We start from the raw sequence: 22707 nt of genomic DNA, 5'->3' as shown, positions 1-22707 counted from the left end.
GCTTCGGAAATCGCGCACCCCCCAACTCACCCGCCATCTTCCCCTGATTCTGTGGGAGGACCATCGGACCAATGCCGGGGACCTCCTTGAAGCAGGCGCCATGCGAATGCAGGGAATCTCAAGTACGATTGGGGATTGGGGGTGGGAGAGGGGGGCCAGACGCTTAAAGTTGGGAGGCATCACCGTCCTCCCCCACCCATTTTCTGAAAAATCTCAAATGGCCACTGTCCCGGGGGAGGGGTAAAATATTGCGGAGCGGTGGGTGGGGGCTACGGGCCGAGATTCGGCCTCCAGTGCTGAGTGTGGGAGGTGGGGGCTGGGGGGTCACCCCCGAGCTGCAGGATCGCTGATGGTAACTGAGCGAAAATGCTCAACAGTAAAAAGGAGACTGTACGAAATTGGAATGGGAGAGGCCATTTGGCCCCTCGGGTGAGTTCTGTCACTCATCATCATCGGTGGTCCCTCACAGCCTCAGGGTGAGCCTGTGGGTGGCGGTACAGCGGGCTGTGTTACACCAGACAGAAGGTGTGGGTGGGGAGCAGGTGAAACGGCACCCTCCCTTCGCAGTAATATCACTGTGACCCAGGCTAATGCCCTGTGGACGAGTTCAAGTCAGATCACAGAGTTTAAATTCAATTAATTAATTTAACACAAAGATGCCATTAATTAATTCATCAAATTACCATCAATTGCTCTGAAAGCATCTGGTTTGTCAATGCCCTTTAGGGAGGGAAATATACCACCCTCATCCAGTCTCGGTCTGCATGTGACTCCAAACCCTCAGTGATGTGGCTGATATATAACATCTGAAATGGCCATTCATCTGTGGGACATGGACAGCATTTAAAGTCCGTCCCCAGCTGGCCTTGAAGAGACTTTGTAGTGATTGGTGTAACTGAGAGGCTTCCCATTTTACAGGGCAACTGAGAGTCAAGTGTATGGCTCTGGAGTCACACGTAGGTCCCAGAACGTCTTAGAACATAGAACAGTACAGCACAGTACAGGCCCTTCGGCCCACGATTTTGTGCCGATCTATTATCCTACTAAGATCAAGCTACCCTGCATACCCTACATTTCACTATCCTCCATGTGCCTAAGCAAGGGTCACTTAAATGTCCCTAATGTATGTGACTCCACTCCCACTGCCGGCAGCACATTCCACATGCCCACCACTCTCTGTGGGAAGAACCTGCCTCTGACATCTCCCTTATACCTGCCTCCAATCACCTTAAAGTTATGCCCCCTCACAATAACAATTTCCACCCTGGGGAAAAAGTCTCTGGCTGTCCACTCTATCTATGCTTGTCATCAGCTTGCACAGCTAAACCTATCTGGGTCTCTGAGCCCAGCGATAGATTCACCAGGCCACCACCCCCCCCCCCCACCCCCCATTGGGGATGGGCAACAAATATTGAGCATTGCCCAGTGTCTCTCATGTCCCATGAAAGAGAATTTACACAAACAACTGGCGATCCTTCGTGGCAAAATCGTTGGTCCCAGGTCAACACGAACAGTACGATCGAACGGATGGTGAGGTCAATGATTTACCCGAAGAACCGCATTGAGCCAGAAACCAGGTGCACTTTCGCCCAAGTGGGCAGTAACAAGAGGCACGCCTGGTGGAGAACTGTTTAGTGAGCCTCCCAATCTCACACGCTGCCGTCTTAACCAGCCCTCTCCCTGCACAGCCAGCGTCCCCAGCATCTTACAAGCATTTTGTCCACAGCGAAACACCACTGTCCTTTATCACTAACTCTAACCTCTCTTGCCCTGCTCTCCTGGGGGGCCTGGGATCTCAACTGCTATTGCTCACTGGTATGTCTGATTGTTCCTGAGATGTCTGGGTGTGGGGTTCCCACCAATCCCTCACTGACGGCAAGGCATGTATAATTTCTGGAAGGTAGTCACAAAGGACAGGATTTTAAAAAATTATTCCTGGGATGTGGGAGGCTCTGGCCGGGCCCAGCGTTTAATCCCCGTCCCTGTTGTCCACCCCCCCCCCCCCGGACCTTGAGAAGGTGGGGGTGAGCTGCCCCCTTGAACCACTGCAGCCCCTGTGCTGTGGGGTGACCCACAATGTCCCTCAGGGAGGGAATTCCAGGATTCTGACCCAGCGACACGGAAGGAACGGGGATATATTTCCAAGTCAGGATGGAGAGGGGCTCGGAGGGGTACTTGCAGGGGGCTGGTGTTCCCATGTATCTGCTGCCCCTTGTCCTTCTGGATGGAAGTGGGTCGTGGGTTTGGAAGGTGCTGCCTGAGGGTCTTTGGTGAATTTCTGCAGAGCATCTTGTAGATGGTACACACTGCTGTGACTGAGCGTTGGTGGGGGGCGGGAGTGGGATGTTTCTGGATGTGGTGCCAATCGAGCGGGGGCTGCTTTGTCCTGGATGGTGTCGAGCTTCCTGAGTGTTGTTGGGGCTACCCCCATCCAGGGGCAAGTGGGCGGTATTCCCTCACGCTCCTGCCTTGTGCCTTGTAGATGGTGGGACAGGGTTTGGGGAGTTACTCACCGCAGGATTCCCAGCCTCTGACCTGGTCTTGTAGCCGCCATGTTTATGTGGGGGAGTCCAGTTGAGTTTAAAATATTTAAGAGATTCCTCCAAATGTCTTTGATCATATGTTTCCAATATTTCAACTTGATAGGAGCTGGTGTTTTAGATTTTATGCCCCATGTTGTTTCTGGCGTACGGTTTTGCTAATCTTTAGAGGATTAGATGCAGTGCTGATTGAAAGGAATTGATAGTATTTTTTTTTAAAAGCGCTGGAATTAATTAATCAAACCCTGTGCTAATCCTGACTCTCCTTGCTGCCTCAATGCTCCTTTTCCAAGTTGTCTCCACACCCCACAGTGCCAGCAGCACCGCCGCCCACCCCCCGACAATCTACTGATCTGTACTTTGAATAGACTCAGAGACTGAGTTTCCCTCGCTCTGTGGAAGTCTATCAGCTTCATTGCAACAGTGGAGATTCACAGCTGGGGTGGAGGCCATTCAGCCCACTGGCCGAGAAGTAGCTGATATCCTTCATGGCAGCTCTCCTGACTCATAGCTTCACTAGTTCCAGAATCACACCTCAGCACAAGAGTAAAATGTGATGGGGAGGTGAGGGGGGAGATGGGGGTTTTCTGTCTCATTCCAGACCCTCTGAGTGTAAAGGAATTGACTCTCGGGGCCTTTCTGCACCTTCTGCCCTGCGCAGGAGGGAATTCCTCAGATTCACTGCCCTTGGAGAGAGGAAACTTCTCCTCAGGCCTGTGTACGGCCCCTTACTCTGAGATGCTATGCCTCAGAAACCAGTTGGAGGGTGCGGTTGGGAATCTGTGAATATTGTTTAAGACAGTGTTGGGTAAAGTCCTGTTGGAAAGAGGAATCCCAGACTGGGGCAGGGAGCGGGTGTGGGTGGGAATGTGGAGTTGTGAACACAAATGAAATCGATTTGCCACAACCAGGCGGGAGATGGCAGAGCAGCCCAGAGACCGGTTGAATGGCCTCCTCTTTCTCCTCATGCCCAGATTCCCGGTTTATGGAACAGAATATAAGTGCCCACCAGCTGTCCTCTCCCCTAGCCGAGTGGCAATGCCACCGGTCCTAACAGGGAAACAGCCACGTTGTTCCCTGCCAAGGCAACACATCTTTGGCGCTTGGCATATGAGCTGCCATCGCAGGCTCCTTCAGCGTAGGCCATGGCCACTCATCCCGTCACTGCACTGCCAGCCCTTTGAAATTCCTAGTCCCAATTCACCAGGGTCTCCCTGCACCCTGTTTCTTCCCCCTCCCCCCGTCCTCCACGGCTGCCTTTTCAAATCCCGTCCAGTTTTCAGCTCTTGCTGGGGGGTGGTTTCTGTAAACTAGAAAAACAACAGAGATGGTGCGTTTGGAAACTAGATTCCTTTGATCCTGGGGAAGGCTGGGCTGGAGCTGACCTGGCAAGTACCTGATCACGGAGTGGGGGCCCTGGTGGGATGACAGTGGAGGTCTGTTCGCTTTGAAAACTCCCCAGTCGAGATGAGAGGCCAGGAATAGGCACAATCCTAACCTTAACCCTTCTCCAGAGAGAGAGAGAGAGAGAGAGACTGTAAACATATTTGCAGCTTCTAACTATTGGCTGTTCTCCATCACATAGAGAGAGAGAGAGAGAGAGAGAGATCCCTCTGATGATTAAAGCAGCAGGAACTCTTGGGCTGGAAATGACTGTACGATTCATCAGCAGCTGCTACAGGGGATTCAGGTCTGACCCTGAGTCACACATCTAGTCTTTTCTTTAAAAAAAACCTGCTGGTATAAATAGGAGAGAGTGTGTGTATATCAACATTTGAGAACTGCTGCTGTGTGTGTTTTGCAGCTCAGACCCCGGCCCAGTTTAAACTGAACTTCTCCCAGCAACCTTTCGGTTTGTTGGAGTGTTTTCAGATTTCCCAGCTGCTATTCCCTCCCTCCTTCCCTCTTCTGAAGCAGCTTTGCAAAGTGGGTGGATCTGGGAGGCAGGGCTGGAAGTCTTCCGCAAACGAAAGTGACAGCGTCATTGAGCAGGAGTGGGAGAGACAGGGAGCTCTCTCTCTCTCTGTCTCTCTCCTGTCTTTCTTTCTTTGATTTCCCCCAGCCTCTCCATTTTCACCGTCCCCCCCCACCTCCCTCTCTACCTTCTTTCTCTTCGTTCCCCACCTCCATCCACCCTCCGATTCCCTGATGGCGTTCCTGATGAAGAAGAAGAAGTTTAAGTTCTTGGTGAGCCTGACCTTGGAGGAGCTGTCGGCTGTTCCCTTCGTTAATGGGATCCTCTTCTGTAAAATCCGCCTCCTAGACGGGGGGTCGTTCAGCGACCTCTCCAGCAGGTAAGCTGGCTCCTGCTTGCGTTATTCCCTCAGCTGCTGCTCGCTGCGTTGACGTTTTCACCCAGTTCAAATAATTGCATTGCATTTGTATATCTCCTGTCACCTCCCACACTGAAACACCGCTTTGTGTTTTTTATTCCTGCCCACCCTAAAAGGTGGACAGTTGGATGAACGCTAGTGCCAGTTCAGCCCAGTTCCCTGCCCGGGTGCCCAATTTGCTCGCAGTCAGATCCGACAGAACCTGATCATTCTCTGACCTGGGGTGTGGGCTGGGGGAGGTGTCACTGGCCAGGCCCAATGCCCCGTCCCTAGCCGCCCCCTTCAGAGGGTTGGGTGAGCTGCCCACTTGAACCACTGCACTAGGGACAGCGTCAGTGCTGTCACGGGACAGGGATTGCAAACGGGTAACCATTTTTATTGCGTTTCTTAGTGTCATACAGGCCCTTCGGCCCAACCATAATCCCAAACCAGACTAGTCCCACATGCCCGCTCCTGGCCCGTATCCCTCCAAACCTTATCTTTTAAATGTTGTAACTGTGCCCACATCCACCCCTTCCTCAGGAAGGTCATTCCACTTATGAAGCACTCTCTGTGTAAAAATAAATGCCCCCGCGTCCGTTTTAAATCTCTCTCCTCTCTCCTTAAAAATATATCCCCTAGTCTTGAAATCCCCTCCACCCTCAGGAAAGGAGGCCTGCCACTCACTTTATCCAAGCCCCTCATGATTTTATAAAGCACTATAAGGTCATCTGCTACACTCCAGCAAGAAATGTGCCAGCCAGTGCAGCCTCTCTTCCTCATTGATACTTTTGGGAATATTTTCTTGTCTAAATTTAGGGATAAATACTAGTTCGGGATCCGGGAGACTGTTTTTCCCTGCTATTCACAAGGGGCAAGGGCTGAATGGCCTCTCTGTGTAGTGGCATGAGATCTTTCACTGTTTCCATCTGTACGGCCTGCAGTGTGCCATCCTGGATCCCGTGATTTTATTTATCCCTTTCCAGGGTGTCACAGATGAGACCAGAACTTACCCCTTGCCCCTAATTGCCCCTTGGTCTGAGTGACCAGCTCGGGCCATTTCAGAAGGCAGCTGAGAATCAGCCCTGACGCCGTGGGGGTCTGGAGTCACTTGTGGGCCAGACCGGGGGGAGGGCAGCATATTTCCTTCCTCCGTTAGCGAATGTGACAAGTTCCTACGAAAAGTTGCAGCAGTATTTTCTTACAGTTGGATGTCTGGCCGAGCTGAGAATGTCATTGATGGACTTGTGAAGTTAACTCAGTTTCTCTCCCTGTTTAGTCTCTTCCAGCTCTTTCTGTCTATAATTTCCAAAGTCTCCTTGCTGTATTTTGGGGCTAATGTGACAATTGAGTTTAATTAAATCAAGCTCAGGATTCCAACAGCCACACTGGTGGGGTTTGAGACCGTGACTCCAGACCGTTGACCGAGATCCTCAGCATTACCATCTTGGATATCTAGCCTTGCAACCCCACACTCTGTCCTTCTTTCCAAAGGGGAGCTCTGTAAACTGGTCACAGTCCAACAGAAAAACATGGAAATGGAGCGGATAGGAGCAGGTGGTGCAGTGGTAGCGTCCCTGCTCCTGGACTGGGAGGCCCTGATTGAAGCTGCTCTTGGGATGACATCTCCGAGTGGGTTGATTGGAAAAATAGGTTGAATAACTAGGGTAGAAATAGGCCATTCTGCCCCTTGAGCTGGTTCCACCATTCAATATGATCGGGGCTGATCATCTGACTCAAGACCCTCATCCGACCGTACCCCATCCTCTTCGATCCCTTCAGCCCTAAGAGAGATATTTACCTCCTCCTTGAAAACATTTAATGTCTTGGACTGAAATACTTCCTGTGGCAGGGAATTCCACAGGCTCAGCACTCTCTGGGTGAAGACATTTTTCCCTGTCTCAATCCGAAATGGCCCACCCTGTGTCCTTAGACCGTGACCCCCCCCACCGGGTTCTGGACTCCCCTGTCATTGGGAACATCCATCCTGCACTCCCTCCATCGCCGGGGAAGGAGACCATAAAACTGTGCACAATACTCCAGGTGTGGTCTCACCAAGGCCCTGATGGGGAGGTGCTGGAGTCAGACTGGGGTGGGCGAAGTCAGAAATCACACAACGTCAGGTTATAGTCCAACAGGCTCATTTGAAAACACAAGCTTTTGGAGCACTGCTCCTTGGTCAGGTGATGTCCTTGTGAAGCCAAATAAACCTGTTGTGTGATTTCTCACCAACGCTGTGTATAACTGCAGCAAGGCATCCCAGCTCCTGTACTCAGCCCTGCATATCTCTAACTTCCACATAGTATCTGACTGATTGCAGTGATGGCTCCAGGATCAGACAGGGTGCTCGTTCCTGGCCACAATCAGCTGTGGGTCAGACAGTTCCCTGCACTGTCTCCCCGAACAGCACTCTACCCACAGCCAAACCCCCCCCCACCTATCCCCGTAACCCCACAATTCCATGGCCAATCCCACCCTAACACGCACATCCCTGGGCACTACGGGACAATTTCCCAAGGCCAATCCCACCCTAACCCACACATCCCTGGGCACTACGGGACAATTTAGCACGGCCAATCCCACCCTAACCTGCACATCCCTGGGCACTATGGGACAATTTCCCATGGCCAATCCACCCTAACCTGAACATCCCTGGGCACTATGGGACAATTTAGCACGGCCAATCCACCCTAAACTGCACATCCCTGGGCACTACGGGACAATTTAGCACGGCCAATCCACCCTAATCTGCACATCCCTGGGCACTACGGGACAATTCAGCACGGCCAATCCACCCTAACCTGCACATCCCTGGGCACTATGGGACAATTTAGCACGGCCAATCCACCCTAACCTGTACATCCCTGGGCACTATGGGACAATTTAGCACGGCCAATCCACCCTAGCCCGCACATCCCTGGGCACTATGGGACAATTTAGCACGGCCAATCCACCGTAACCTGTACATCCCTGGGCACTATGGGACAATTTAGCATGGCCAATCCACCCTAACCCGCACATCCCTGGGCACTATGGGACAATTTAGCACGGCCAATCCACCCTAAACTGCACATCCCTGGGCACTACGGGACAATTTAGCACGGCCAATCCACCCTAACCTGCACATCACTGGGCACTACGGGACAATTTAGCACGGCCAATCCACCCTAATCTGCACATCCCTGGGCACTACAGGACAATTCAGCACGGCCAGTCCACCCTAACCCGCACATCCCTGGGCACTATGGGACAATTTAGCACGGCCAATCCACCCTAACCCGCACATCCCTGGGCACTATGGGACAATTTAGCATGGCCAGTCCACCCTAACCTGCACATCCCTGGGCACTACGGGACAATTTAGCACGGCCAATCCACCCTAACCTGCACATCCCTGGGCACTATGGGACAATTTAGCACAGCCAATCCACCCTAACCTGCACATCCCTGGGCACTATGGGACAATTTAGCACGGCCAATCCACCCTAACCCGCACATCCCTGGGCACTACGGGACAATTTAGCACGGCCAATCCACCCTAACCTGCACATCCCTGGGCACTATGGGACAATTTAGCACGGCCAAACCCACCCTAAGCTGCACATCCCTGGGCACTATGGGTCAATTTGGCATGGCCAATCCCACCCTAACCTGCACACCTTTGGACTGTGAGAGGAAACTCACACAGACACCAGGAGAATGTGCAAACTCCACTCAAACAGTCGCCCGAGGGTGGGATTGAACCCGGGTCCCTGGTGCCAAGAGGCTGCTGATCCATTGTGCTGCCCACTGCATTCCTGCCAAGCTTTTAGTCATTTTGTTCGGTGCCTGTGCATCTTGATAGGACCCCATCCCCACCTTCACTGATCTGCTTCCCTGTGGGCGTTAATGATTTAATTCGACCCTCTCCCTCTCTCCTTTCCCCACACTCAATATCTCCTTTCTCTCTCTCTCTCTCTCTTTCCCTTCACCTTTCTCTCTGTTATGATCCCTCAGGATTCTACACGTCCCAATCGAACAGCCTCCTATTTTTCCCTAAACCCCCGAGGATACAGGCCCAGCCTGTTCCGACATTTTCACATGGGATAACCCTCCCATTCCTGGTATGAGTGTGGGTAACGGTCTCTGACCCCTTCTGTCTGTAAGAGGTTCCCACACCGTGCACTGTAATCCAGACCTGGCCTCCCAGTACCCTGTGTAAACCAAGCTGTAATGATGTAAGGGCGGGGATGGCTATCCTCGATGGGCTGAATGGCCTGGTTCTGCCACTGTACCTCACCTGCCACCCCTTGTACTCCGTTCCCGTCACTGTTAATGATAATCTTTTCCCTGCTATCCCGAGCAGGCTAACTCTCAGCCGCCTTGGTGTGATTATGAAAGGTAAAGCTCGGGGAAGTTTGCGTTCATTTGGTCTTTGGGAGCAATTGGACATATTGAGAGGGTATTGCCCAGAGCGCCTGGGCCTCGGGCTTCATCAGCTGCTGTATCGAGTGTCGAATTGAAGGAATCGGAGATTTGAGCCTGCTTCTCCGTTTAGCTGGGGAATGGCTGACCTTCAAACTCAATGGCTCAATGTGCAAAGGAGCCAGAGTCCACGCCCCACAGGCTTCAAACACTCTGGTCAGGAGCTTAAGGAAGGTATGGTGCCCAGGGATGGCCCACTGGCCTTCAGGGAGGAGGGGAAGGAAGGGGAGTGGAGTTGAGGACAGGCAGAGAGCCCGTGGAACTCTCTCCAACATCGGGGTGTGAGGAGACGGCAGGTGGCAATGGGAATTGGGGAAAGGAAGGAAAACTGGAAAGGGAGAAGGGAAATCGGACATGGATCTGAGGGGAACCAAAGGGATAGAGCAGCAGGAGTACCTACAGAGAGCTAGCTTGTGATCAATGGGCTGGGTGGCCTCTCTCACTCTCTGTGCTGTAATGACGCTGTGCCTGTTGAGGTAATTTCCTAACCAGTCCCTCTGACAAATGTTTTCACCAATTGTTTGGGTGTAAGATGAAAGAAATGCTGTTGTTGTATCGTTAACAAGGTGTGGAACTGGATGAACACAGCAGGCCCAGCAGCATCTCAGGAGCACAAAAGCTGACGTTTCGGGCCTAGACCCTTCATCAGAAATGGGGGATAGGGAGAGGGTTCTGAAATAAATAGGGAGAGAGGGGGAGACGGATCGAAAAAGGATAGAGGAGAAGATAAGTGGAGAGGGAAAAAACAGGAGAGGAAGAGATTACAGGAGAGTTGCAGTGAGAGAGAGAGAGATCCCCTGAGTTTTGTCCAGACGGAGGAGGGTAACTTTTTGTTCTAAGCACTGACTGAGATACTTCCTCGGCATGAGGTGGACGAGAGAGCCTGCTAATCTCTCTTTGTCGAGAGCACAGTTTCCTTTCAACCCCTGCAGGGACTAACTGAGTGACAAAGGAACATTGCCAGCCTCACTCCCTCCTCATCAGGATTGCGAACCATCCTGTTAAACCACTCCAAAGTACACAGGAAGTTAATCATTAACTCACCTCTCCCAAGACATCCAGCTGGGTTACAACCTTCCATTACTGCAGTTGGTGGCGAAGGTAATTTTTGTGAGAACTCCACTGATCACACAGCGTGGAAACAGACCCTTCGCTCCAACCCATCCGTGCTGGCCCAGATTCCTAAATAAATCCGGTCCCATTTCCCAGCACTTGGCCCCTATTGCCCCAAACCCTTCCTATCCATGTACCATCCAGATGCCTTTTAAATGCTGTAACTGTACCAGCCCCCATCACTTCCTCTGGCAGCTCATTCCATACACGCACCACCCTCTGTGTGAAAAAGTTGCCCCTCAGGTCCCTTTTAAATATTTCCCCTCATCACCTTAAACCTATGCCCCTCTAGTTTTGGACTCCCCCACCCTGGGGGAAAGACCTTGTCTATTCACCCTATCCATGTCCCTCATGATGTTATAAACCTCTATAAGGTCCCCCCTCAGCCTCTGACACTCCAGGGAAAATAGCCCCAGCCTGTTCAGCCTCTCCCTGTAGCTCAAACCCTCCAACCCCAGCAACATCCTTGTAAATCTTTCCTGAACCCTTCCCAAGTTTCACACCATCCTTCCTGTAGCAGGGAGACCGGAACTGAGCGCTGTATTCCAAAAGTGGCCTGAACCAATGTCCTGTACAGCCCCAACATGACCCTCCCAACTCCCTGTACTCAACGCACTGACCAATAAAGGCTAAAGCGCACCGAACACCACCTTCACCACCCTGTCTACTCGCACCCACTTTGAGGCAACTATGAACCTGCACCTCAAGGACTCTTTGTTCAGCAACACTCCCCAGGACCTCCCCATAAAGGTGTATAAGTCTGATTTGCCTTTCCAAGATGTTTTTCAGGCCCTCAGAGAGGTTAGGTAGCTCTAACAACAGTGCAGCACTCCCTCAGTACTGAAGTGGAAGTGTTAGTGTGGGGCCAGGTATGTTCAGGTGCACTCTACCCCTGCCGGGGAGGGGTCTTACCTCTTCATGGGATGTGGCCGAAACTGGCATTTGTTAGCTGCCCTTCGACTGGGTGGCTCACTCAGTCATTTCAAAGGGCAGTAAACAGTCTCAGTCCCTGTCACTGCGTGTCTGGAGTCACGTAGAGGCCAGACATGGGAAGGACGGGATATTTCCTTCCCTAATCACAGTGTGGAGCTGGAAGAAGAAGGGCCCAGGCCTGAAACATCTGCTTTCCTGCTGTTCTAGTGCTGCTTGTCCTGCTGTGTTCATCCAGCCCCACACTTTATTATCTTGGATTCTCCAGCATCGGCAGCACCTCATTAGTGAACTCCCGTGGTCTGTCCTTTTTAAGGGCCAGCTGATGGTGGGTTTCAGTCTATTCCAGACCATCAAGTGAGCTTAGATTCCACCAGCTATGTCCCCAGAATTCCGCCCATCGGGTCTGCTCCACCATGGCCGACCTGACCATCCTCAACCCAACTTTCCCGCCTTTTCCCTTTGATTCCCTTCCTGACGAAACATCTCTCTGTCTCAGCCTTGAATATACTGAATGACCCAGCCCCAGCAGTGCTCTGCGGGTAAAAATTCCCCAGATTCACTCCCCTTGGAGAGAAGAAATTCCTCCCGTCTCTGACTGATCAGCCAGGTGATTAGATCAAGTCAATCCCGTGTCATGGTTAGCACTGCTGCCTCACGGCACCAGGGACCCGGGTTCGATCCCAGCCCTGGGTGACTGTCTGTGTGGAGTTTGCACATTCTCCCTGTGTCAGCCATGATTTAAATGGCAGAGTGGACTTGATGGGCTGAATGGCCTTACTTCCACTCCTATGTCATATGGTGTCTGCGTGGGTTTCCTCCGGGTGCTCCGGTTCCCTCCCACAGTCCAGAGGTGGGAAGGTTAGGATGGGTTAGCCATGGGAAACGCGGGGATAGGGTAAAATTGTGATCAGAGATAATGGGAACTGCAGATGCTGGAGAATCCCAGATAACAAGGTATGAAGCTGGATGAACACAGCAGGCTCAGCAGCATCTTAGGAGCACAAAAGCTGACGTTTCTGGCCGAGACCCTTCATCAGAAAAGGGTAGGTGGGTCTATGTGAAAGGTCAGTGTAGATTTAATGGGCCGAATAGCCTGCTTGCTCACTGTAGAGATCTTACAGCTTGTCCCTCACCCAACCTCACCGAACCAGCAATTGGCTGGTCGCTTCCACTTGATGTTCTCCACTCCCAAAGATCAACTCCAACTCAGTCCCTTTGTTTGTAATCGACACAGTACTTCCTCATACTGGGCAGCACACCCAGGTACAAGATCAAAGCTCACATTCTGTACACGATAGGCATACTCACACACACACTCACTCACACTCACTCACACACACACTCACTCACACACACACACACTCACTCACTCACTCACTCACTCACTCACTCACACACACTCACTCACTCACTCACACACACAGTCACTGACTCGCTCACACACACACTCACTCACTCACTCACTCACTCACTCACTCACTCACTCACACACACTCACACTCACACTCTCATACTCATACACACTCACACTCACACTCACACGCACACAGATGTTTTTGTTTGACCTTTAAAAGCCTCTGAGCTAAACTCCTTCAGAGCTCACTCACTCACTCACTGACTCACACACACACACTCACACTCACTCACACTCACTCACACTCACTCACACACACACTCACTGACTCGCTCACACACACTCACTCACTCACTCACTCACACACACTCACACTCACACTCTCATACTCATACACACTCACACTCACACAGATGTTTTTGTTTGATCTTTAAAAGCCTCTGAGCTAAACTCCTTCAGAGCTCCTACCTTGTGACTGTGGAACCTTCCAACCCAGAAGAGGCCATTTAATCCATTCTGTCCCTACTAGCACTTTTGAAATGCTATCACATGAATCCTATTAGACATGTGATTTTTCATTTTAATCTTTCAAGTATTTGGCAAGACTCCTGTTGAATCTGGGTCACCTTGTGGACAGTGCGGAGGGTTGTTCTAGGTTACGAAGGGACATTGATAGGTTGCAGAGCTGGGCTGAGAAGTGGCAGATGGTGTTTAACACTGAAAAGTGTGAGGGTATTCATTTTGGAAGGACTAACTTGAAAGCAGAATACAGGGTTAACAGAAAGATTCTTGGCAGTGTGGAGGACCAGAGGGATCTTGGGGTTTGTGTTCACAGTTCCCTGAAAGCTGCCACCCAGGTGGATAGAGTTGATAAGAAGGCGTATGGTGTGTTAGCTTTCATTAATAGAGGGATTGAGTTCAAGAGCCGTGAAGTTATGCTCCAGCTATACAAAAGCCTGGTTCAGCCACATCTGGAATATTGTGTCCAGTTCTGGTCACCTCATTACAGAAAGATGTAGAAGCATTAGAAGAAGTGCAGAGGAGATTTACCAGGATGTTGCCTGGAACGGAGGGATGATCTTACGAGGAAAAGTTGAGAGAGCTGGGGCTTTTCTCTTTAGTACAATGAAGGATGAGCGGTGACTTGATAGAGGTGTACAATGATCAGAGGCACAGATACTCTCTGTGTAAAAAAAAATTGCCGCTCATGTTTGTTTTAAATCTCTCTTCTCTCACCGTTAAAACATATCCCCTCTACTTGAAATCCTCCAAACCTCTCTAAAGGTTACCCCTCAACTTCCTACTGTCCAGTGAGAGAAATCCCAGCGTTTCCTTATATTTCAAACCCTGCATTCCTGGCAACATCCTGGTAAATCTCTTCTGAACGCTCACCAGCTTAATCACATCCTCCCCATAACTGGGAGACCAGAACTGGGCACAGTGCTCCAGAAGAGGCCTCACCAACGTCCTGTAGAACCTTAACACGAGGAGGTAGATACAGCTCTTCGGGCTGAAGGGCTCGAAGCGGGTGGAGTGGGGGTATTGTTGGGGGGTGGGGCGCGGTGAGTGTGGGAAACATTGGACTGAGTCGGATGAACAGCTATGATATTATTGAGTGACAGAGCAGCTTTTATGGTTCTATGTAACACGCAAATCATTTCTGCTTGACTTATGCCTTTTGCCAACCTGAATCGAGTTACTCTCTTGTTACTGTCTGTCGCCCTGATATTAAACACAGAGGCGAGTCACTGCCTAAAAGAATCTCAGGAGCACCGAATTCACGGGATATGAGGGTGTCGCTGGCTGGGGCCCAGCATTTACTGCCCCATCCCTGATCGCTCAGAGGGGCAGGTATGAGGCAGTCATGTATCTGTGGGCCTGGAATCACGTGTAGGCCAAGCCCGGGTTAGGCAGGGCTGATTTCCTTCCTGGAGTGGGTCTGTTCACCATTAGCATTTTGCGGCACTACAGACAGAAACTGCTGGTGAAACTGTGAAGCTGGGGCATCTGGAGAGAGAGAGACAGAGAAAGAGAGAGACAGACAGAGAGAGAAAGAAATTCAGAGAGAGAGGGAGAGATACAGAGAGAGAGACAGAGAGACAGACAGACAGACAAACAAACAGAGAAAGAGAGAGACAGCCAGACAGAAAGAGAGACAGAGTTATTACTTCAGGTCTGGTGACCATTCCTCAGAGTGAGATGTTAGGATTGTTAATTCCAGATTTTTTTTGTTGTTGGGTTTTAATTCTCCCATTTGCTGTGGCAGGGTTCGAACCCCGTTCAGGTATCTAACTGGGGTCACTGGGTCAATACTCCAGCCACAATAATACCACTAGGTGATCGCTTCAGCACAAGCGAAGCTGTTTGGACGACACTGAGCTGAAGGAATACTACAACCCCCCCAACCCAGCCAACCCCACAGCAACCCCCCACCCTCTGACGTCCTCGTCTCTGAGTTGGGACGATCACATGGGATTGGCATGAGGCATCCCAGCATCCATACATATCCTGCTCGCGGGATCTTGCTGTGCGGAGCTCAGCCCAACTCCTCCAGGGTGCTTCGCCGGAGGTTAACTGGCCTGGGGTAAAGTGGTGGGGTGGGGGTGGGGCGGTGTGGGGGAAGGGGCATTCTGATGCCCCACCCCAACCCCTCACTCCGCTCCTCACCACCTCCTGTTGGCCCGGTTGTGCCCTCCCCAGTTGGCGAGAGGGGGTGGTGGGTGGAAGGGGTGGGTTTTGGTGTGTTTCCATGCGAGCGGTAACACTGTGACCCTCTGGCTCCTTTCCCCAGGGAGGAGGTGCAGCAGAACTGTGTCCGGTGGAGGAAGACATCCAGGTTCATGTGCAAGATGAGCGCGAGCCCTGTGACAGGAATGCTGGCTCCCTGTACCTGCCGAATATCCGTCCGCAAGGTCCGTCTGCTCGCACTGCCCACACAGCTTCGCCTTCATTCACCACAGCCATGGGCCCAGCCTCTCTTACCCCACCCTCTCCCTGGGCAATCTGTTGCGGGGGCTGCTGCTAGGAGCTGCAGTCCGTGTGCTGTGCCCCTTAGGGAGGGAATTCCGGGATTCTGACCCAGCAACACTGAAGGAACGGGGATATATTTCCAAGTCAGGATGGGGAGGGGCTTGGAGGGGAACTTGCAGGGGGCTGGTGTTCCCATGTATCTGCTGCCCCTTGTCCTTCTGGATGGAAGTGGGTCGTGGGTTTGGATGGTGCTGCCTGAGGGTCTTTGGTGAATCTCTGCAGAGCATCTTGTAGAAGGTACACACTGCTGCGACTGAGCGTCGGTGGGGGGGAGGGAGTGGATGTGGTGCCAATCCAGCGGGGGCTGCTTTGTCCTGGATGGTGTCGAGCCTCTTGAGTGTTTTTGGGGCTATACCCTATCCAGGGACAAGTGGGGGGTATTCCCTCACACTCCTGCCTTGTGCCTTCCAGATGGTGGGACAGGCGTTGGGGAGCCAGGAGGGGAGTTACTCACCGCAGGATTCCCACCCTCTGACCTGCTCTTGTAGCCAGTGCGTTTATGTGGGGGTGGGGGGAGCCCAGTTGAGTTTCTGGTCAATGTTAAACCCCAGGATGTTGATAGCGGGGGATTCACTGATTGAGTGTCTGGGTGGGGCGGGGAGCGATGATTAAATCCTCCTCCATTGTGTGATGTTTGTGTGGCACGGACAAGGTGCAGTGACAGGCCATTCAGCCCACACATCCATGCTAGGATTTACACTCTTCACGGGTTTCCCTTCTGCTTCAGAAAAATAATGAAGCAATGGCTTTCTCCCTGGTCTGTTTCTGCAGTGCCCTTCTTCAATAGAGCGCCATGAGATGGAAGGAGTCAGCTCTGTGTCCCTCTGGGCTAGGATCCTTTTCCTGAGCTCCTTCTGGATTCTATTACTGACCCTTCACCCATTACCCCCCCCCCCCCCCCCCCCCCCCCCCCCCCCAGGACCTGGACTCTCTGAGGTCCTGCTGGCTGGGATCACACACCACCCTGAGGGTCACTCTGAGGCCTGCCTGCTCTCCAGCTCGCACAGCCCCACCGTGATCATTGACCCTCAACCTCCAGTTTGAGCTCAGGACCTTCCATTCCTGTTTTCTGTGGCCGCGTCCCTCCCAACCTCTGGAATCTCCCCATGTCCCATGACCCTCTTGAGTTCTCTGTCCTCCTCCATCTCCTGCCTCCATGTCTACTCCCAGGCTTGGTCTGATAACTGTGCCTGGGTCCCAGATTCGGGAATCCTGTCCCTCCGTGCTGGGTCATTTCAGAGGGCAGTGAGTAGTTACCCACTCTGGCGCAGAGGCCGGGCCAGGAAAGGGCAGCAGATGTTGGGTCTGTGCACCTCCTCGCGGTCATGGTCACTGAGCCTCGCTGTGGATGTGATGGTGGGATATTGCAGCTATCGCTGTCTTGGTGAGCGCTGGGCTGCACCTGCCTAGTCAGGGCTTCAATTCAACGAGTTAATAAATAATCTCCCTCCCTCTCTCTCCAACCCTCTCTCTTCCTCCACATCTATCTCTTCCTCTCTGTCTCCCTCTTTCTCTCTCTCCAACCCTCTCTCTTCCTTGACATCTATCTCTCTCCCTCTCTCTCTTCAACTCTCTCTCTTCCTCCACATCTATCTTTCTCTCTCTCTCTCTTCAACTCTCTCTCTTCCTCCACATCTATCTCTCCCTCTCCGTCTCTCTCTCTGTCTCTCACTCTCCAACCCTCTGCCTTCCTCCTTTTCTTGCCGTCTCCCTCACCCTCTCTCTCTTCACCCCTCACTTTCTCTCTTTGCCTCCCCTGTCTCTCTCCCTCATGTACTCTCTCTCTCTCTCTCTCTCTGTCTCTCTCTCTCTGTCTCTCTCTCTCTCTGTCTCTCTCCCTCATGTACTCTCTCTCTCTCTGTCTCTCTCTCTCTCTCTCTCTCTCTCTCTCTCTGTCTGTCTCTCTCCCTCATGTACTCTCTCTCTCTCTCTGTCTCTCTCTCCCTCATGTATTCTCTCTCTCTCTCTCTCTGTCTCCCTCATGTACTCTCTCTCTCTCTCTCTCTGTCTCTGTCTCTGTCTCCCTCATGTACTCTCTCTCTCTCTGTCTCTCTCTCTCTGTCTCTGTCTCCCTCATGTACTCTCTCTCTCCCTCTGTCTCTCTCTCTCTCTCTGTCTCTGTCTCCCTCATGTACTCTCTCTCTCTCTGTCTCTCTCTCTCTCTCTCTGTCTCTGTCTCCCTCACGTACTCTCTCTCTCTCTCTCTCTCTCTCTCTGTCTCTCTCTCTCTCTCTCTCTGTCTCTGTCTCCCTCATGTACTCTCTCTCTCTCTCTGTCTCCCTCATGTACTCTCTCCCTCTCCCTCTCTCTCTCTCTCTCTCTGTCTCTGTCTCCCTCATGTACTCTCTCTCTCTCTGTCTGTCTCCCTCATGTACTCTCTCTCTCTCTGTCTCTGTCTCCCTCATGTACTCTCTCTCTCTCTCTCCCTGTCTCCCTCATGTACTCTCTCTCTCTCTCTGTCTCCCTCATGTACTCTCTCTCTCTCTCTCTGTCTCCCTCATGTACTCTCTCTCTCTCTCTTCCTGTTCCTATCTCTCTTTCCCTCCTCACCACCTCTCACTTTCTCTCTCTCCTCTCTCTGTCCCTCCCCCTCCCATCTTTCTCTCCTTCTCCCTGTCTCTCTCTCTCTTTCTCTGCCACCTTCTCTTTCACATCCTCCCTTTCATTTCACTGTCTTCCACTCCTGCTATATCTCTTCGTCCCTACCCCTTCCACTTGCTCTCTCTCTCACCCACACGCGCACACTCACACACACAAACTCTCTCTCTCTCTTCCCTCTTTCTCACTCTCTCTCTCCCTCCCTATCTTTCTCTGTCTCACCCTCTCTTCCCCTTGCTCCCTCTCATTTTCTCCATCCCTCCCTTCTCTCTCTCTCCCTCACATACCCCTCTCCACAGGAACTGAAAGGTGGCAAGGCCTTTATTAAGGTGAGCAAAACTCCTGGGATGTGATGTTTGAAATGGGTTTGAAATGCTTGGGATGAGTGTGTGACGTGGGGGACAGTGGGTCAGTGATGGGTTTGATGGACCCTAATCCTCTACCCTAACTCTGACCCTAACCCCTAACCTGCTGACCCTGACCCCTAAAACTTAACCCTCTAACCTGACCACAACCACAACCCTAATGCTAACCCCTAACCCCTAACCTGCTAACCCTGACCCCTAACATCTAACCCTGACCACAACCACAACCCTGACCCTAACCCCTAACCCCTGACCCTGACCCTAACCTCCAACCCTGGCCATAACCACAACCCTAAACCTAACCCCTAACCCCTGACCCCTGACCCTGACCCTAACCCCCAACCCTGACCACACCACAACCCTGACCCTAAACCCTAACGCTGACCCGGACCCTAACCTTGAACCCCTAACCCTGGCCATAACCACAACCCTAAACCTAACCCCTAACCCCTGACCCCTGACCCTGACCCTAACCCCCAACCCTGACCACACCACAACCCTAAACCTAACCCCTAACCTCCAAACCCTGCCCCCAACTCTGACCACAACACAACCCTAATCCTAACCCCCAAACCCTGACCCTAACCCCCAACTCTGACCCCTAACCCTGATCCTAACTGTAACCCCTAAACCCTAACTCCTAATCCTAATCCCTAACCCTAACCTTTAACCCCCTAATCTTTATCACAACCACAACCCTGATCCCTCACCCCTAACCCTAACCCTAACCCTAACCCTAACCCCTAACCCTAACCCTAACCCTAACCCTAACCCTAACCCCAACCCCTAAACCTGACCCTAATCCTATCCCCAACCCCAACCCCTAAACCTGACCCTAATCCTATCCCTAACCCCAACCCCTAAACCTGACCCTAATCCTATCCCCAACCCCAACCCCTAAACCTGACCCTAATCCTATCCCCAACCCCAACCCCTAAACCTGACCCTAATCCTATCCCCAACCCCAACCCCTAATCCCGACCCCAAATACAATAACCCCTTATCCCAATCCCTAAACATAACCCCAACCCCTAATCCCGACCCCAAATACAATAACCCCCTTATCCCAATCCCTAAACATAACCCCAATCCCTAATCCCGACCACAACCACAACACTAACCCCTGACCCTGACTCTAAACCCTAATCCCTAGCCCTGCCATAACCATGATCCTCGGCGCTGACCCTCCGACAGTGCCCGCTCCCTCAGCACTGACCCTCCGACAGTGCCCGCTCCCTCAGCACTGACCCTCCGACAGTGCCCACTCCCTCAGCGCTGACCCTCCGACAGTGCCCGCTCCCTCAGCACTGACCCTCCGACAGTGACCACTCCCTCAGCACTGACCCTCCGACAGTGCCCACTCCCTCAGCGCTGACCCTCCGACAGTGCCCGCTCCCTCAGCACTGACCCTCCTACAGTGCGACACTCCCTCAGCACTGACCCTCCGACAGTGCCCGCTCCCTCAGCACTGACCCTCCGACAGTGCCCACTCCCTCAGCGCTGACCCTCCGACAGTGCCCGCTCCCTCAGCACTGACCCTCCTACAGTGCGACACTCCCTCAGCACTGACCCTCCGACAGTGCCCGCTCCCTCAGCACTGACCCTCCGACAGTGCCCGCTCCCTCAGCACTGACCCTCCGACAGTGCCCGCTCCCTCAGCACTGACCCTCCGACAGTGCCCGCTCCCTCGGCGCTGACCCTCCGACAGTGCCCACTCCCTCAGCACTGACCCTCCGACAGCGCCCGCTCCATCAGCACTGACCCTCCGACAGTGCCCACTCCCTCAGCACTGACCCTCCGACAGTGCCCACTCCCTCAGCACTGACCCTCCGACAGTGCCCACTCCCTCAGCACTGACCCTCCGACAGTGCGACTCTCCCTCAGCACTGTCCCTCCGACAGTGCCCGCTCCCTCAGCACTGACCCTCCGACAGTGCCCGCTCCCTCAGCACTGACCCTCCGACAGTGCCCGCTCCCTCAGCACTGACCCTCCTACAGTGCCCGCTCCCTCAGCACTGACCCTCCGACAGTGCCCGCTCCCTCAGCACTGACCCTCCTACAGTGCAGCACTCCCTCAGCACTGACCCTCCGACAGTGCCCGCTCCCTCAGCACTGACCCTCCGACAGTGCCCGCTCCCTCAGCACTGACCCTCCGACAGTGCCCGCTCCCTCAGCACTGACCCTCCGACAGTGCCCGCTCCCTCAGCACTGACCCTCCGACAGTGCCCACTCCCTCAGCACTGACCCTCCGACAGTGCCCGCTCCCTCAGCACTGACCCTCCGACAGTGCCCGCTCCCTCAGCACTGACCCTCCGACAGTGCCCGCTCCCTCAGCACTGACCCTCCGACAGTGCCCGCTCCCTCAGCACTGACCCTCCGACAGTGCCCGCTCCCTCAGCACTGACCCTCCGACAGTGCCCGCTCCATCAGCACTGACCCTCCGACAGTGCCCGCTCCCTCAGCACTGACCCTCCGACAGTGCCCGCTCCCTCAGCACTGACCCTCTGACAGTGCCCACTCCCTCAGCACTGACCATCCGACAGTGCCCACTCCATCAGCACTGACCCTCCGACAGTGCCGCCCCTCCCTCAGCACTGACCCTCTGACAGTGCCCGCTCCCTCAGCACTGACCCTCTGACAGTGCCCACTCCGTCAGCACTGACCCTCCGACAGTGCCGCCCCTCCCTCAGCACTGACCCTCTGACAGTGCCCGCTCCCTCAGCACTGACCCTCCGACAGTGCCCGCTCCCTCAGCACTGACCCTCCGACAGTGCCCGCTCCCTCAGCACTGACCCTCCGACAGTGCCCACTCCCTCAGCACTGACCCTCTGACAGTGCCCACTCCCTCAGCGCTGACCCTCCGACAGTGCCCACTCCCTCAGCGCTGACCCTCCGACAGTGCCGCCCCTCCCTCAGCACTGACCCTCCGACAGTGCCCGCTCCCTCAGCACTGACCATCCGACAGTGCCCGCTCCCTCAGCACTGACCCTCCGACAGTGCCCGCTCCCTCAGCACTGACCCTCCGACAGTGCCCGCTCCCTCAGCACTGACCCTCCGACAGTGCCCGCTCCCTCAGCACTGACCCTCCGACAGTGCCCGCTCCCTCAGCACTGACCCTCCGACAGTGCCCGCTCCCTCAGCACTGACCCTCCGACAGTGCCCACTCCCTCAGCACTGACCCTCCGACAGTGCCCACTCCCTCAGCACTGACCCTCTGACAGTGCCCACTCCCTCAGCGCTGACCCTCCGACAGTGCGGGTGTGCGGGGGTGCGGTACAGTGTGTTGGGGTGCGGTTCTGAGGGCTGTAGCTGTACCCAGCTCTAACCATGGTTTGGTTTTCCTCCCGCCTGTGTACAGCTGGGTTTTGTGGATGTGAATTTGGCGGAATTTGCTGGGTCAGGAATGACTGCCCGCTGCTACATCCTGGAGGGCTACGACACGAAGAACACCCGACAGGATAACTCCATCCTAAAGGTACCCTGTCGTGAACAGCAGGGGACAGTCTGTCAGAGCGGGCATTGTACAAACCCCCTGAGATCTCCGAGTCATCGCAATAAACTCACAATTCTTACTGAGCCGCCAGCGCTCTGCAATACGTGTACACCCGATAGCCCTGAGTACACACACTGCCCCTTCGTTCAGTATCCCTTCGATCTCTGACCTTTTCTACCATTTGGCCCGGTTTAATAATGCATGGGACAGATTTTGTTTTCAGCGAGTTAGAGACACAGCCTAAACACCCCCCAGGGAACAGCGATAGCACGGGGAACAGAGACAGAAGTTGCTGGAAAAGCTCAGCAGGCTTGGCAGCGTCTGTGAAGAAAAAAATCAAAAGCTAGCGTTTTGGGTCCTGTGACCCTGCCTCAGAACCAGACCTTGCTGAGATTTTCCAGCAACTTCTGTTTAGTTTTCCTGATTTACAGCATCAATTTTTATTTAGGGACAGCACGGGGTTAGATACAGAGTAAATCTCTCTCTACACTGTCCCCCCACCATCA

General features: G+C 53.4%; 1 protein-coding gene across 1 annotated transcript in view; it reads left to right on the top strand.

Annotated features, from left to right (window-relative positions):
• Nucleotides 1–4310: 4310 nt before the first annotated feature.
• The window catches only part of LOC125446352 (early estrogen-induced gene 1 protein-like), a 33462-nt gene continuing 15065 nt past the window's right edge, over nt 4311–22707 (top strand). Inside the window, exons 1-4 of the mRNA XM_059639531.1 lie at nt 4311–4834; nt 15508–15628; nt 18644–18673; nt 22067–22183. Of these exons, the coding sequence (XP_059495514.1) occupies nt 4689–4834; nt 15508–15628; nt 18644–18673; nt 22067–22183 (414 nt within the window). The 5' untranslated portion in view covers nt 4311–4688. The remainder of the gene's footprint in view (nt 4835–15507; nt 15629–18643; nt 18674–22066; nt 22184–22707) is intronic.

The sequence above is a fragment of the Stegostoma tigrinum genome, chromosome 34 (assembly GCF_030684315.1).
Source record: "Stegostoma tigrinum isolate sSteTig4 chromosome 34, sSteTig4.hap1, whole genome shotgun sequence".
NCBI lineage: Eukaryota > Metazoa > Chordata > Chondrichthyes > Orectolobiformes > Stegostomatidae > Stegostoma > Stegostoma tigrinum.
Note: the sequence above shows the minus strand (reverse complement) of the source record. Positions and strands in the feature narration are given on the sequence as shown.